The sequence below is a fragment of the Dendronephthya gigantea genome, unplaced genomic scaffold (assembly GCF_004324835.1).
Source record: "Dendronephthya gigantea isolate DGI-Jeju-01 unplaced genomic scaffold, DenGig_1.0 000080F, whole genome shotgun sequence".
Taxonomy (NCBI): Eukaryota; Metazoa; Cnidaria; class Anthozoa; order Malacalcyonacea; family Nephtheidae; genus Dendronephthya; species Dendronephthya gigantea.
The window spans coordinates 590500-604044 of record NW_021163090.1 but is presented as its reverse complement, the minus strand read 5'-3'; the positions used below and the strand labels follow the sequence as shown (position 1 = coordinate 604044).

General features: G+C 38.1%; 3 protein-coding genes across 4 annotated transcripts; 2 read left to right on the top strand and 1 right to left on the bottom strand.

Moving 5' to 3' along the window:
• Positions 1-72: 72 nt before the first annotated feature.
• Positions 73-4508, bottom strand: LOC114532727 (acid phosphatase type 7-like). Its single transcript, XM_028554301.1, has 10 exons — positions 4423-4508; positions 4124-4193; positions 3368-3645; positions 2764-2856; positions 2441-2596; positions 2136-2211; positions 1932-2049; positions 1354-1557; positions 908-1113; positions 73-739 (listed from the first exon to the last, which is right to left on the bottom strand). Exons 2-10 carry the CDS (start codon positions 4167-4169, stop codon positions 540-542), a joined length of 1377 nt encoding a protein of 458 aa, XP_028410102.1. The 5' UTR covers positions 4170-4193; positions 4423-4508; the 3' UTR covers positions 73-539.
• On the top strand, positions 4151-6978 carry LOC114532731 (syntaxin-16-like). Its single transcript, XM_028554305.1, has 9 exons — positions 4151-4257; positions 4460-4548; positions 4635-4687; positions 4807-4913; positions 5013-5175; positions 5309-5412; positions 5505-5648; positions 5777-5857; positions 5975-6978. Exons 1-9 carry the CDS (start codon positions 4168-4170, stop codon positions 6077-6079), a joined length of 936 nt encoding a protein of 311 aa, XP_028410106.1. The 5' UTR covers positions 4151-4167; the 3' UTR covers positions 6080-6978.
• Positions 6979-8254: 1276 nt separating this feature from the next.
• LOC114532725 (b(0,+)-type amino acid transporter 1-like) lies at positions 8255-13510 on the top strand. Of its 2 annotated transcripts, XR_003687976.1 has the most exons (10): positions 8255-9109; positions 10359-10484; positions 10589-10694; positions 10782-10826; positions 11164-11287; positions 11493-11693; positions 11910-12068; positions 12195-12372; positions 12586-12900; positions 13222-13510. XR_003687976.1 is itself a non-coding variant. In XM_028554298.1 (9 exons), exons 1-9 carry the CDS (start codon positions 8605-8607, stop codon positions 12657-12659), a joined length of 1518 nt encoding a protein of 505 aa, XP_028410099.1. In that variant the 5' UTR covers positions 8255-8604; the 3' UTR covers positions 12660-13038. The 2 variants fall into 2 exon arrangements, 1 of the variants encoding a protein (XP_028410099.1); XM_028554298.1 differs by lacking the exon at positions 13222-13510 and having other exon boundaries at positions 12586-13038.
• Positions 13511-13545: the final 35 nt, after the last annotated feature.

Here is a 13545-nt window from a genome sequence, read left to right as displayed (position 1 = left end):
CTTTTTAATTAATTTTCATCCACAAAATAATCCTCATTTATACTTATATACACACAATATATTATAAAAATAATTTCTATATCTAAACTCAAGTTAAATGAGTACATTTGATTATAAATACGATGATTTTAAAAGTAATTTGCCATTGTTTATGCAATTTGCAACAAGATAATGTCATTGTGTTTTGTTCAAACGAAGATATCATTTTTGACACTCTCAACTTTCAGCCTTAATCCCCGCGGGGTTATTGTCCGAAGCTCCTTTAGCTAACAAACTGACACACATGCCGTGGGTTCTGAATTGATGGAATTTTATATGATCGAGGTAACGTGTACTAACAAGAAACCAAATGGATTCTTTCAATTTATCATTTCACTTCTGGATTATATAACCACGCCAATCATGATTTGTAAAAAATGAGGGATTTCAAATTCGGGAACACACTCATATTATTAAAAGACTTGAGTCGCAGTTCTTATATAGACCATCCCTGATTTGAGATTCGTCCTGTCCTGCAGTGCTGCTCCTATCCACCAAACCTATGCTTCAAGCACTTCATCAGTGTATGCAACGTGTGGTTTAAATGGTCCATGATTTTCCTGTACAATCCATACTTGATCCTCAATATCCCCAGTCGTGCTAAACACTTGTGTCCATGAGAGATGCGTGGCGTTAGCGATTTGTAGCCTACCATACCCGTATTCTCCTGGTAACCATGATCTGTACGCCGACCAGCGACCTATGTCGTAAAATAGGTTTTGATTCAGTGATCAGCTTGCAAAAGTGACTCGACGACAAAAGTGATCTGCCGAAGTTTGAGTCTAGTTTCTAGTCGGACATCTTCGTCTCAAACCCGACCTCTTCACCTATTTACAACTAACAAAAGTGAATAAATTTTTGAACAAACCTCTTGGTCCTAGCATAGGATTAACACACACACCATAGGCTTCGTTGCATCCGGCCGCTCCTGACACAATATGTACAGGTGCTCTTGGATTATTGTAGCTTTCTCCGTAAACCTTGCCTTGGTAAACTGGCCATAATCTTTCATAGGAATGCTCGTGAGCTTCTATAATCACATCTACGCCGTATTTCATGAAAATTGGTTCAAGGCTGCGTGATAGAAGAAATGAAAAAATATCTTACCCTGGTGGTTCTGTCTGCATGTGTGTAGAAAGCGTTTGTTTTGGGGGTACCACCTGGCGGAACTTTCCCCTTTATTCGAGGAAGATTTAAGGTATATATTATGGAGGTCTCTATTTAATAGTGAAAATGGTAGGAAATATATAAGTTCAGGCTGTCATGAGGGTTCAACGTTTTGATGAGTCAAAGAGTTCAATTTAATCGCCTCACCCTGCTCGCAGAATGGGCCGCTGTTTTGTGCAGTCATCACTATCGATATTCGAGCAATACATTGGCCTGTGTCCAAACGCAATAATCCAAGGTTGTGCTTTCCTGTTCTCCATCTTATTTGCATCTGTGAGGTCTTTTATAAGCCATTGTATTTGCGCGTCTACATACGACTGATTGTACGTAAAATAGACTTCAGTTGAATAACTGTGGAATAAAGAAAACACAGTCACTTTTTACGATACTTCTTTAATTCGGACGCCACTCCAACACGCACATATCTCGAATACGGACACCCCTCTAATGTTTACACTAGTCTATTATAATACGCACGTCTTTCAAATGTACGGACACCTCTCTAATGTTTAACTTGTCTATTATACGCACGTCTTTCAAATGTACGGACACCTCTCTAATGCAGACGTCTCAATAATACGACGTCTTTCTGCAACTCTTTGATGTCGACAAGATCTTGGTGATGGTAAAAGAACAGTTCACATATTAATTATTTGACGGGAAGCGGATTAAGGAAGTGTCTTTACAATAGATGACAGCTGTATGTTCCTAGTTATATAGCATACCTTATAAAATGCGCTTCCCCTAAATTGAAACTGTACCACATTCGTTCTAACGGCGTTGGCCAAGAGATTTGTGGCATTGAAAAACGATAACGGTAGTGACTAAAGTTGAATGCAATCTCTGTAGGAAACGAAAATGACGTACGTCGATATTTTATCAGTGAAGTTTCAAGAAATGCACGTGTAAAAATTGCGACATGTATTTACCATGATTTCCAGGACACGTCATGTAGGGTAACGTTGAAGCAATTGGAACAATTCTTCGCATGAACCCATCACCATTCTAAAACGTTGAAAAACAAAGGCTGAAGACAGAGGGGAATCTCGATATTCTAAGCTGTTTTTACGGTTGTCATTTTGTGGTCGAAATGTTCATGGGAATTCTCGTACCGTGTGACAAACTATTGAATATACATGTATATGTATATATATGTACAGTTGAACAACGGAAACCAAAGAAACAACTGACCCATGTTTTACCAGTATAACGTTATTTGGTGTGGAGTTCTTACCTCTCCACCATCCGTCGCGAGATCGTAGGCAAAATCTCCGACGTGAAGAACCGCTGTGTATTGTCCTGTTTGCGTCTCCTTGATCAATGCATCCAAACTCGGTGCACCGCCGTGACGTCCCATGTCACCGAATACAAGAAGCTTTGGAGAAAATCCCTTGGAAAAGGAAGGAAAAGCTTTGTCAATGAAAAATACCCTGCAGTTTCAATTTGTCTTAAGCTACTTAATGTAACGCCTTGAATATCGCTTATAACGGCAAATATACTATTATTATCACCGCTATAATCTTGAGATTATCATGGGTGGAATTGAGGCATTATTACCGTGTTAACTTTCATGGCAACAAATTCGTACTGAGGACTAGACAGGTTACCACTGTGTGCTTCATAGTAATATCTTGTTCCAGGCTTCAAGCCCTAAATCAGCAAACGAAATCGAAGATTCGGAGTCAGATAGAACAGAGAGTTCTTTATTTAGATAAAGGTAAAGTCTTCCTCGACGGCTCGAAACTTCGAGACTACATCAATATTTATAATCGTGTTTAGTCCGTACCTTTCTCGCATATAGCTATCACTTGGGGGTGGGGTTGGTTGAACCCAGGGGCGTATTGAGGGTGTGTGTGTGGAATCAACGAGGGCGTGTCTGCCCAAAGTTATGTAAATCGAATAAAAAAAATACTACGTATTTACTACAACAAGTCAGATGAATTTGATCCATATTCGGAGTGAGTAATCGACTATAAAGGGTTACATCGTTACCGAACATTCTAACTCTAAGTGATACATTTCGCTCGTTTTACTTTCGACCGTTCAGTTTCAATATCGTATGCCACAAGTGGGGCCTCTTACATAAAAATAAAAACCCTGTGTATAAATATATACGAATATATATATATATATACGAATACACCTATCAGTATAGACCAACCGTCATGATTGCTTTATGAATCTGATTTAATCCATTTGGGTTTCCCTCAGTAAGGATAGCGTCAGAGGCACTCGCTATCCTATCCAACTTGCCAGAATTCAGTCCAAATGTCACAAACGACTTCGCTGTAACATTGCCGGTGGACCATACGACAATCATCTCATCGGGCGAGTCTCCATAGGCGATATGAACCTGTTCTGGGCCGTGAATTTCTTCATTTGTATCAACAGGCAGAGACCAGGGTACAGAGAAGGTTGGCAAAACGAAAGAACTTGTCGCTAACAGAATTTTAAAAAATAACATTGTAAATGTTTTGACACTGTTCTTGAGATGTAAAGTATTTGACAGGAATTTAAAACATTAGCATTCATTTAATTTGCATCTCGTGATGTTTCAAGCTGTTTCATTATTGGCTCAACGATTGCAAAATATATCGCGCGTTGCCAAGGCAAAGATGTCAGCCAAGGTCGTCCTAGTGACGTAACTAATGACGTCACATGTGGCCTTACCACTGATACATACAAACACTGGATAGCGCATTACAGTTTTTAATTTTCCACGACGGTCTTTGTTATCCCCAGTGAAATGAAAATAATTTATTAGGGTTCACTGGTTATCCCTATCTTTCCCACCATTTCCCAAGGAGTGTTCCAGAGTTTGAAAATGTGATGAAAAAGCTGGTTTCTAATTAATACAGAAACAATATGGCGACGGAAGTGAAGAGATAGTTGAGTGATAATGACAACAAAAACTTACGTTCCTCGTTTTCTTGTTTAACTACAACCTTCTTCGATGCATACATGGCAACCAAGTCTCATACAGACTTCTTTATAAGAATCAGAAATGAAATCCAACGATTTAATAACTATGCAAGACAACACGACTTTGGGGTGAATATTCAATATTAAATATGAAATTATACAAAATATTATTATAAAATTTGTAATTTGTGTTGGTCATTTGATGCCGTGGGCAATTCATCGTCTTTGTACAATACAGTTAGGATTTGTTTAATGTAAGGCTGTCAATTCAGTCCAGACTTTATGCGCACGTACCGTATTTATTCTTGTTAATTCTTGTACTGCTTCAAAGGATGATGATACAGTGGCTCTGGTTAGATCAGGTGATGTCGAACTGGGGTTTGCTGGCACAGCATTGGCAAGCTCCTTACCTCCTGAATGGTAAGAAGGATATCAAATGATATCTTCAATTTTAAGCCAGTTGAATCAAAATGATGCATTTGTAAAGTTTGTATTTTTCCACTTAGGATTGATGTCGTGGAAGAGGTTCAGTATGAAGTCACAAAAATTAAACAGAAAAGTAAGATTATTGTGTATTGTCTTTATTCTCAAGGCTTTAAGGCTGCTTAGGATGGTGTGTCTTAATGGCTTTAAGGCTGGTTAGGATGCTTTTACCAATTTTATCTGCTTTATCTATAGTGAAAGAACTCTCTGCAATGCATGATAAACATTTGAATCGACCAACTCTTGATGATAATGTTGATGAGGAACAAACTATTGAAATAACTACCAAAGACATTACACAGGTTTGATGTGGAATATTTAACAATTATACCATTAAGACAGCTAGTCAACAACTTTTTGGATATGAAAATAGAATATTAAGTTTTTGTTTTTCCACCCAGATGTTTCACCAAAGTCAAAATGCCATTCAAAGAATTGTCGCACAATCCAGGACAGCAAGTCCAGAGGAAAAACGAATGGTGAAGAATGTTGTTTCCTCATTAGCTTCAAGTCTCCAAGAATTGTCAGGAAACTTTAGAAAGAGTCAATCTACGTACTTAAAAAGTAAACACAAATGATTTTGAATACCTCGTTACATGCATTTGCTGTTCAACACAGGATCAATACACATGTAGTAAGGAATTTAGATTTTCTGATAAAAAAATACGAGTAATGTGATATTTTCAACAATATTTAGAGATGAAGAGTCGTGAAGAAAGAGAAAGCCATTATTTTGATAGTAGTATGGCCGGTGGAGGAAGCTCGCTTATGGAGGAAGAGAATGATGAATTATATGATAGAGTAAGTTGAATTCGTTTGCCAGAGGAATATATCATATGATGAACAGTTCAATCATTCATCTGTTGTATTCTTATGATTCTTTATCATCTCAGGGTTTTACGTCACAACAGATGAAACTTGTTGAAGATAACACAGCAATAATAGAACAACGGGAAAAAGAAATTCAACACATCGTTTCATCCATCGCAGATTTAAATGAAATATTTCAAGATTTGTCTGTACTTATTGTAGAACAGGTTAGCTTGCTGGATATATCTTGAGTTAAGAGTTAGCCCTTAAAAATCAAAGATATAAAAGAAAATGTAAACTCTGGTGGATTTGAAGTTTGATTCCCAATTTTATGTCACTTTTGACGTATTTTCAGGGGACTATACTAGACAGAATAGACTACAACGTCGAACAAGCTTCAGTGAAGGTTGAGGAAGGCTTGGAACAGCTTAAGAAGGTATTTTGAAATGATTTATTGCCCTTAAATTCTGCGCTCATTCGTGGCTAGAATGGTACCATTATCTTATATGAATAATCGCAGTCCTTCCTGAAACGCACTTTTGTATTTTTTTAGGGTGAAAAATACCAAAAAAGTTCGCGGAAAATGCTTATTATCATTCTGCTGGCTGTAATAATTATCGTCTTACTTATTTCATTAGTCGTGACAAAAAGTAAGTAACGCTTTTAAAATTTCCGTCAATCAGTCATGAACGGTCACTGTTATACTGAATCGAACTACGCGCGTGAGGAGAGATCACGCGTCTCTGTGGAGATTGGGACGGAATTATTCACCAACGAATGGTTACGCAATAATATGCATTAGGATAGATATGGATAAACATGAATCCAAAGCAGAGTATCCCGCTGTGTACCATGTGATGCATGGAGTACGAAGTAGTTTTGCAATCAGGATTTGCAAACATTTTTAATGTAATGAACCATAATATGAATTGAATGACTGATAGTGATGATTTTAAAGACTTTTGAAAGTAGAAGTCAAATTTTGAGACATGAATTCAATATGTCCTGCATGAACGAAGAGAATGTGGTAGTTAAATTTGAAATGAATACAAATTTAAGATATTCGTATCTTAAATTCAGGGTGTGTGTGTCTGTACCAGGTCGCAAACACGTTATCTCGTACCCAGGATCTGTGTACGAGGTTGCTGGACGAAGAAACACGCACGCACTCACCTAGTAACGTTAAAACAACATTACAGAATTCTGGGCATGCCACAGCTGACGCGCTGAGACTTGTCTTACTTAATTAACCATTACGAAATTTCCGCAAAGGATTGATGGTAGCGTATTTTTCTACTGTTTTGGGAACGTGATGTACTAGCTCGTCACCAAAACGGCGCCATCGCTGGATATTGCTACATCAAGCCTGGCTGATTCCGAATAAAAAAGCTATATACTGTACAAACCAGCGTCTGTCGTTCATCAGACCAGACATAATGTAATTAGTGCGGGATTATATTGGTGTTGACATCCATTTGTTTCACAAATTAGGAGCCTCATGTGCATGTGATCTTTCACATTTTCAGTTGGCAAACAAACAAACAAACAAACATCGACCCTCGAGGCTTCATTTACAACCTTTCACCCATCTCCCCATGCCATTACCATTGCAGTCATTGCTTTTATTAATAGTCGTCACTCTCGTCAGCCTTTACAATCAAACAAATGAAACAGCTATCGAATCTCTGTCTCTCAATCTCCTCTTCACTACGGAAACAAGAACCGGTAATCCGTACTTGCATTATGAGAATCTTTGACTGTTGTTCTTAATGTATAGAACAGCAGAATATAGATTCTTGGGAGAGGATTTCTATTTAAAAGCAGTTTGAGCCTTGTTTTTTTATGATTTGTTATTTCCCGAAATGTTTGTGAAGGTGTAACTGTCTTTAAATTCAAAGGACTTGTAGTCATGGAAATCGTAGGCGTAGCATTCACGGGTGAACAGCTATTCGTAGAAAAACTGGTTACTCCGGTTTTTTGAAAGCAAAAAGAGAAAGATCGTTATCTTTCAAAGTTTCTTCGCCTTCAAACGCTTTCTATCACAGGAGAAATTTTTAAGCGAAGTATTTTTAAATGAAGCTCAAAGATCATCCTCGTACGAATCAAATTTGACTTATCTCAGGTTCCGGATTCTGCTGGGATTTGAATAAACATAATCTGAGACAGACCATGACGTCCTGGCAACGCTAAGTACACAAGAGACAAAAATTTTTTGTTTGAATGACTTTGAATGTAACACTCATAGGAAGTCGGGTTACTTTGTTAAACTTAACCAGTATCATGGGCTGTCATGGACAACCAAGGCGCTGAACTTTGTTTTAATTTTGCGTGAGGTTTGATGACATCTCTTCCTTTTCAGCAACAACACTGAACATCCACGTGCACAGTGTGTGTTTAATCCATCCATTTTCCTGTTGAAATTGGATAGAATTTGCATACCAAATAAAGCCGCTAATATCAGCTTGTGACTTGTAATCAGTTGTATGCAAATGATAGGAAAAAATGTTTCCCACAAGAATTTAGGCTGCTTTTTAACAGCATGTTTATATTCTTTTATCCAATAAGGTACACATGCATAATACAGTTGTGTTGTGTAGTACGAGGTGTAGTCTGTACAACGAGTGTAATTCATTTGAGTAGAGAATAATTGATATTCCTAATTTACGAGTTATGATCTTTTGTGACATGTTGTTACTTTTCTAACATTTCAAAACAAAAATCAAATTTGTTCTGTAAGTATTAATTCTTTCTCTACCAGTTTTTTCCTAGCTAAACAGTTCGTGCTTTCGTAAGAAACGAAGCGTGAAGTAAATAAGGCTGTATTACATCTTACAATATTTCTTTTCTTTCGTGCGTTGAGAAAGCAATATCACGTTGTCTGGGTTTTTGTAAAGCTAAAGTTGTTTCTAGTATATAACCCACATGACCCTAGAGTTCTTTTAAATCGATTCTGTTTTTTTATCCGGTTTTTTATTTTAAAGATAACAGGTTTAATTTCACACTGTTTATGATTGCATCATGCTGGGAGAAGAAAGAGGTAGAGACAGCGCTGGGTTCTGATTGGATAATATCGACCTTCCGTGTTATGGAAAATTGTAAGCCTGTCTTATATTACCACGTGTTGAAGCCGGGCAATTATTAATCACACACTGGAAGTGTAGAGAGTAGGAGCCGAAGAAGAAAATGGCTGAGGGAAAGGCTGTAAACGGAGAGGCGAAGGATGGAACGGAAGATAGACTTATGTCGTCTAGCGGTGACGAAGGTACTGGTATTCAAATGAAAAGAGATGTTGGTCTTATTGGTGGAGTTGCTGTGATAGTGGGAACGATGATTGGCAGCGGTATCTTCGCTTCGCCGAAATATGTGCTGATGTTTAGCGGATCGGTTGGAATGGCTCTGGTAGTTTGGACGTTATGTGGTGTACTAGCAATGTGTGGAGCATTATCCTACGCCGAGCTTGGTACGATGATTCACACGTCTGGAGGAGAGAGTACCTATCTTCTGGAAGCATTTGGTGGACTGCCTTCCTTTATGTACATATGGACGGCTTGTATAGTAATTAAACCGTCTCAGATCGCGATAGTGTGTCTCGTCTTTGGCGAGTACGTTGTCACGCCGTTTTTCCCGGATTGTGCCAGTAAGCCTGAGGTCAAGGTTATTGTGAAATTGCTGGCAGCATTCGCTATAGGTAAGTATAAAGTTATCGTTTGTTTGATAAAAACCCTGCTGGGTGTTTTTACGCTGACCTAAATGTAACTACCTAAATGTAACAGTGTAAAACGTTCTAAATGAACATTCTAATTTAACAAATTTGTTACTTTCGCTATGAATTTTTTGCTATTTATGTTTACATTTTTACAATTTCTTAAGCATTTCGTACTAAATATAGCAATCGCCCCGTGCATGTGCCCCCTCGTTCCGGTGACAAATTGTGTTTATTGTATTTATTTACCGTCTTACAAATCGAGGTTAAAATTTTCGACCAATATGGATTGGTAATTTTAGAATATCCTAAGTACTATCTTAATCCACCTCTCTGAGTAAACATTTCGTCAGATGACACATTATGATGAAAGAAATGTGTGTAGGAAGGCATTTGCTTTTCACGTGCACAATAGATTTGGCCGTATTTTTGGCAGCTCATTGCGGGTACAAAGTTCGATCAAAACAATCAGAACCAGCTGCACAATGCATGAGCGCGCGCGCGCTTGGCATTGAGTTCCCTGTAACTGTAAAGGTCAAGAGGGTTTTTTTTTGTGAAAACGATACGTAATATCGAATGTTAAGGAATATCGATGACTTACATATGGCCTCAAATATCAAAGTATCGAACATTTTCGAATTTGTATTTGAAGCACGCCATTATCACGCGTTTGCTTCGGACTCGACCTCGTGGCTCGTGGTAGAGATAGGATTTGAGACGGATTCTTTTTACACACTGTCATTTCTAAATTCAAATCTCAAATCACTTCTTATGCGTAAGAGAATTCGTGGAAACGACAATTAGTCGTATTGACGTGTTGTATATGTGATATGGGTTTGTTCACAAGAGGACCCACTTTCAGGGAAAACTCCTCTCGACCTCGATCACGAACCTTGAACCCAGTAGACGAGTATACGAGAATGTTTGAAAACTCCTGTTTTGTTAAACCTCTGAAAATATCCCTGTTGAAATATATGCCTCCAAATGTCATCCTCAGTCCATCAGCCCCTCCAATATGGCCCCTCTCACACTAGTGACTTCACAGAGCTTCAAATAACCCCTCCCACCCATTGCATAATATATAAACCACACCCATGTGTATAGCAGATAAAAAAATTGTTTTGGGTATGGGAAAGCCTGGAACTTATAATTGGGATGAGGTTATGGTACCTTTTAAAGCATTGAAGGGAAAGAAAATTTAAATCTTGATCGAATTTCTTCCATTTCTTTTTAGCTGTTATTACAATAATCAACTGCATCAGTGTGAAGCTAGCAACTAGAGTAATGGTGTTCTTTACGGCTGCAAAATTATTTGCTTTAGTTTTGATTATTCTTACTGGATTAGTCCGCTTAGGGCAGGGTAAGTGAGGGGTAAATTTATTATTCAAACCTGATGGATTTCATCCATTCATTAATTGTATTAAATGACAACCTGAACTAAAGAACAAACTTGTTTTTTCACAGGGCATAATTACGAGCTAGAGGGGAGCCGGTCTTTTGATGGTACTGTCATGGCAGTTGGTACAATTGGTGAAGCATTTTATAATGGCCTATGGGCATATGATGGATGGTAAGTTATGTTCTGATGCTGTTTCTACCACAGAATGTTTGCAATATCAAATGTTCTCTTCTGATATTTATCCTCTTTTTCCTAAAGGAATAATTTGAACTACATCACAGAAGAAATAAAGAAGCCAAGCAGGTAAGAAGTAGTTTATGATTTTATCCACCTGGGGCCGGTTGTATCAAGCCTGTTTAGCTTAAACGGTGGATAAGTCAAAATTAAATAACACTCTTACATCTGTCTTGAATGATTTAACTTGAATATTATGCACTAAATATGTAGTTGTAAACAGTATCTTTGCATTAAGGTTAAAAACATTTAGTTTGCTTGTTGAATAAAACGATAGACTTGCTTTCTATTTTGAACTTATCCACCGTTTAAGCTAAACGGGCTTGATACAACCGGCCCCTGCTAACTCTCCCCATGATAAATCACCATTAATCAATTGATTTCACACGCTATATTTTTAATTTAGGAATTTGCCTCTTGCCATTGCTATTGGAATTCCACTGGTAACTGGGATTTATTTGATGACAAACATCTCGTATTTCACGGTGCTGACGAAAGAAGAGGTGTGGCATTCCTCTGCTGTTGGTGTGGTAAGTTATCCACAATTTGTTAGGGTATGGATAAAATAGAGCATCGAAAATACAGGCATTTTGAAATTCAGAAGTTTCTTCTTTGTACCTCCTGGATTTCATGATTCTCTGTCAATTCCATGAGATAGTGCAACCTACCCATGTCAGAGTGGCAAGGCTTTATGTTGTATGGTTCTCAATATTAAAGTGATCCTATTCCATGTAGTTGTTTGCTCGAAGAATGTTTGGTGTTATGTATTGGGTTATTCCTGTTTTTGTTGCGTTTTCAACATTTGGTGCTGCCAATGGTGCAGCTCTTGCAAGTGGCAGACTCTTGTATGCTGCAGCAAGACATGGTCATCTACCAAAACTTCTTGCTATGATCCACAACACTCGTGGTGTTCCTATCCCAGGCTTGATCTTACAGGTATGAATTGACATGAAGTGTATCTTGCTTTGTGAAAGACACAACCTGTTATACAAATGCTGTTTTACATCAATCACATATGAAAATTATAGCCTTGTTTGCACCGTTTACCATGATTTGCTTCAACAGTTCCAAAGTTGATCTTTTGCTTGAGCAGTCACGCTGGTCAGTCCTTTAGACCTGTCAAGGAATAAATTTTGCTTATTTTATTTGCAGAGTTTAATTGCCTGGGCTATGTTGATCCCAGAATCCAGTAGTTTCAGCACATTAATTGGATATTTCACATTCGCTGTCTGGGTGTTTTACGGAACAACAATTTCCGGTCTTCTTTATATGAAGTTCTTCAGTAGGAAGGATGCCGAAAGGCCATTTAAGGTATTGCTAATAACCTTGTTTTATTTACACCAAATGCATATACGGACCCGTTTCTCTTAGACTTATTCCTTATTAATGTTATTTCCTTAAAGCAACTCTAAAAGTAAATATTTATACATTTTAAAGGTGTTCGTTCTGTTCCCGGTGATCGTGCTACTTGCTGCTATCTATCTTGTCGCTGCTCCGTTTTCAAAGACGCCACTTCCTGCTTTCTTTTGCCTTCTGTTCATTTTGTGTGGAATTCCTGTGTATTTCCTATTCATTCATAAGAACAGAAGTCCCGCTTTCCTAACGAATGGAATGGGTAAGTTGTTCACCTCACAAAATTTGTAGAAAACAGAAATTGCCTAAACTAAAGTGCAGAGTTCAAATGTGCCTTCGATTCTTCTCCAGCCAATTTTTGCAGAAATGATCTTCTTTTTATATTCATATACAGTGTTGCCTATTCACATTAAACATATAGATGACGTTTACTCGTAGTATTATTATAGTAAACCTTGAGTTTTTGTTTTTTTAGATAAGTTCACATATTTCGTGCAAAAGTTTGCCGATGTATCGTATCCCGCATCAGAAGATGCTATCATTGGCTAAAGTCTGTCATGTCTATTCTACGCCTCGCCCCTCTTATCCAGGGGGATTTATCTATGGTATAGGGTATAGGGTTCGCCGTAAAATAACATTTACGTGATGTTCTTTATCCCCCCTGTATAGTTGAAAATAAGACATACGTTTACACTTTTACAGTTGAGCCTGTGACGAGAGTGACAGTGGCGTAGCCAGGATTTCATGTCATGGGGGGCCGAAAATATTTGAGGGGGGGCAACTCAAGAAGGTAAAATATAACAGGCTGTGCATGCCTTTTTAATGCACTATCGAATCCGCCCTTCGTTGTCGTTAAGGCTAACCGCCAATACAAGGGTAGCTACATTTTAGGGTAGCGGCCAATACGAGTAGCTAAATAGTACATAGAGACATAAAAAATTCAAATCTGTATAGCATAGGTCAATGTCGCCCTCGCAATTATCCGAGTATAGTGCAAACAACCTCGTACCCAAGGCATTTTACCTCCAACCTGGGTACGAGGTTGGTGAATGATGAGCAAAGTCAAAGAAAAATTTAATTGTAAAAGACTTTACCGTGATATTTTTATTAGGCTTGGCAAATCAAAAGAACGATGTCGGAATCAGTCTGATCAATGTTGTTAGTGGGCTCGATTGAGTCTTTAACTTGACTTACTGTATTACTATTGTGAATTATTGTAATTGAATTATATACTGAATTATTAGGAAGGTAGGAAAATGCTGAAAATCTGAAATACGCATGTATTGCAACTTCAAAGCAGAGCATAATAAATAAAAATATTTTTTTGACATAATATTTTGAAAGGGGGCCAGGAATTCTGCCAGGGGGGGCCTGGCCCTCGGGCCCCCCCTCTAGCTACGTCACTGGAGAGTGATTTCTCGTTGCTGCTGGACTG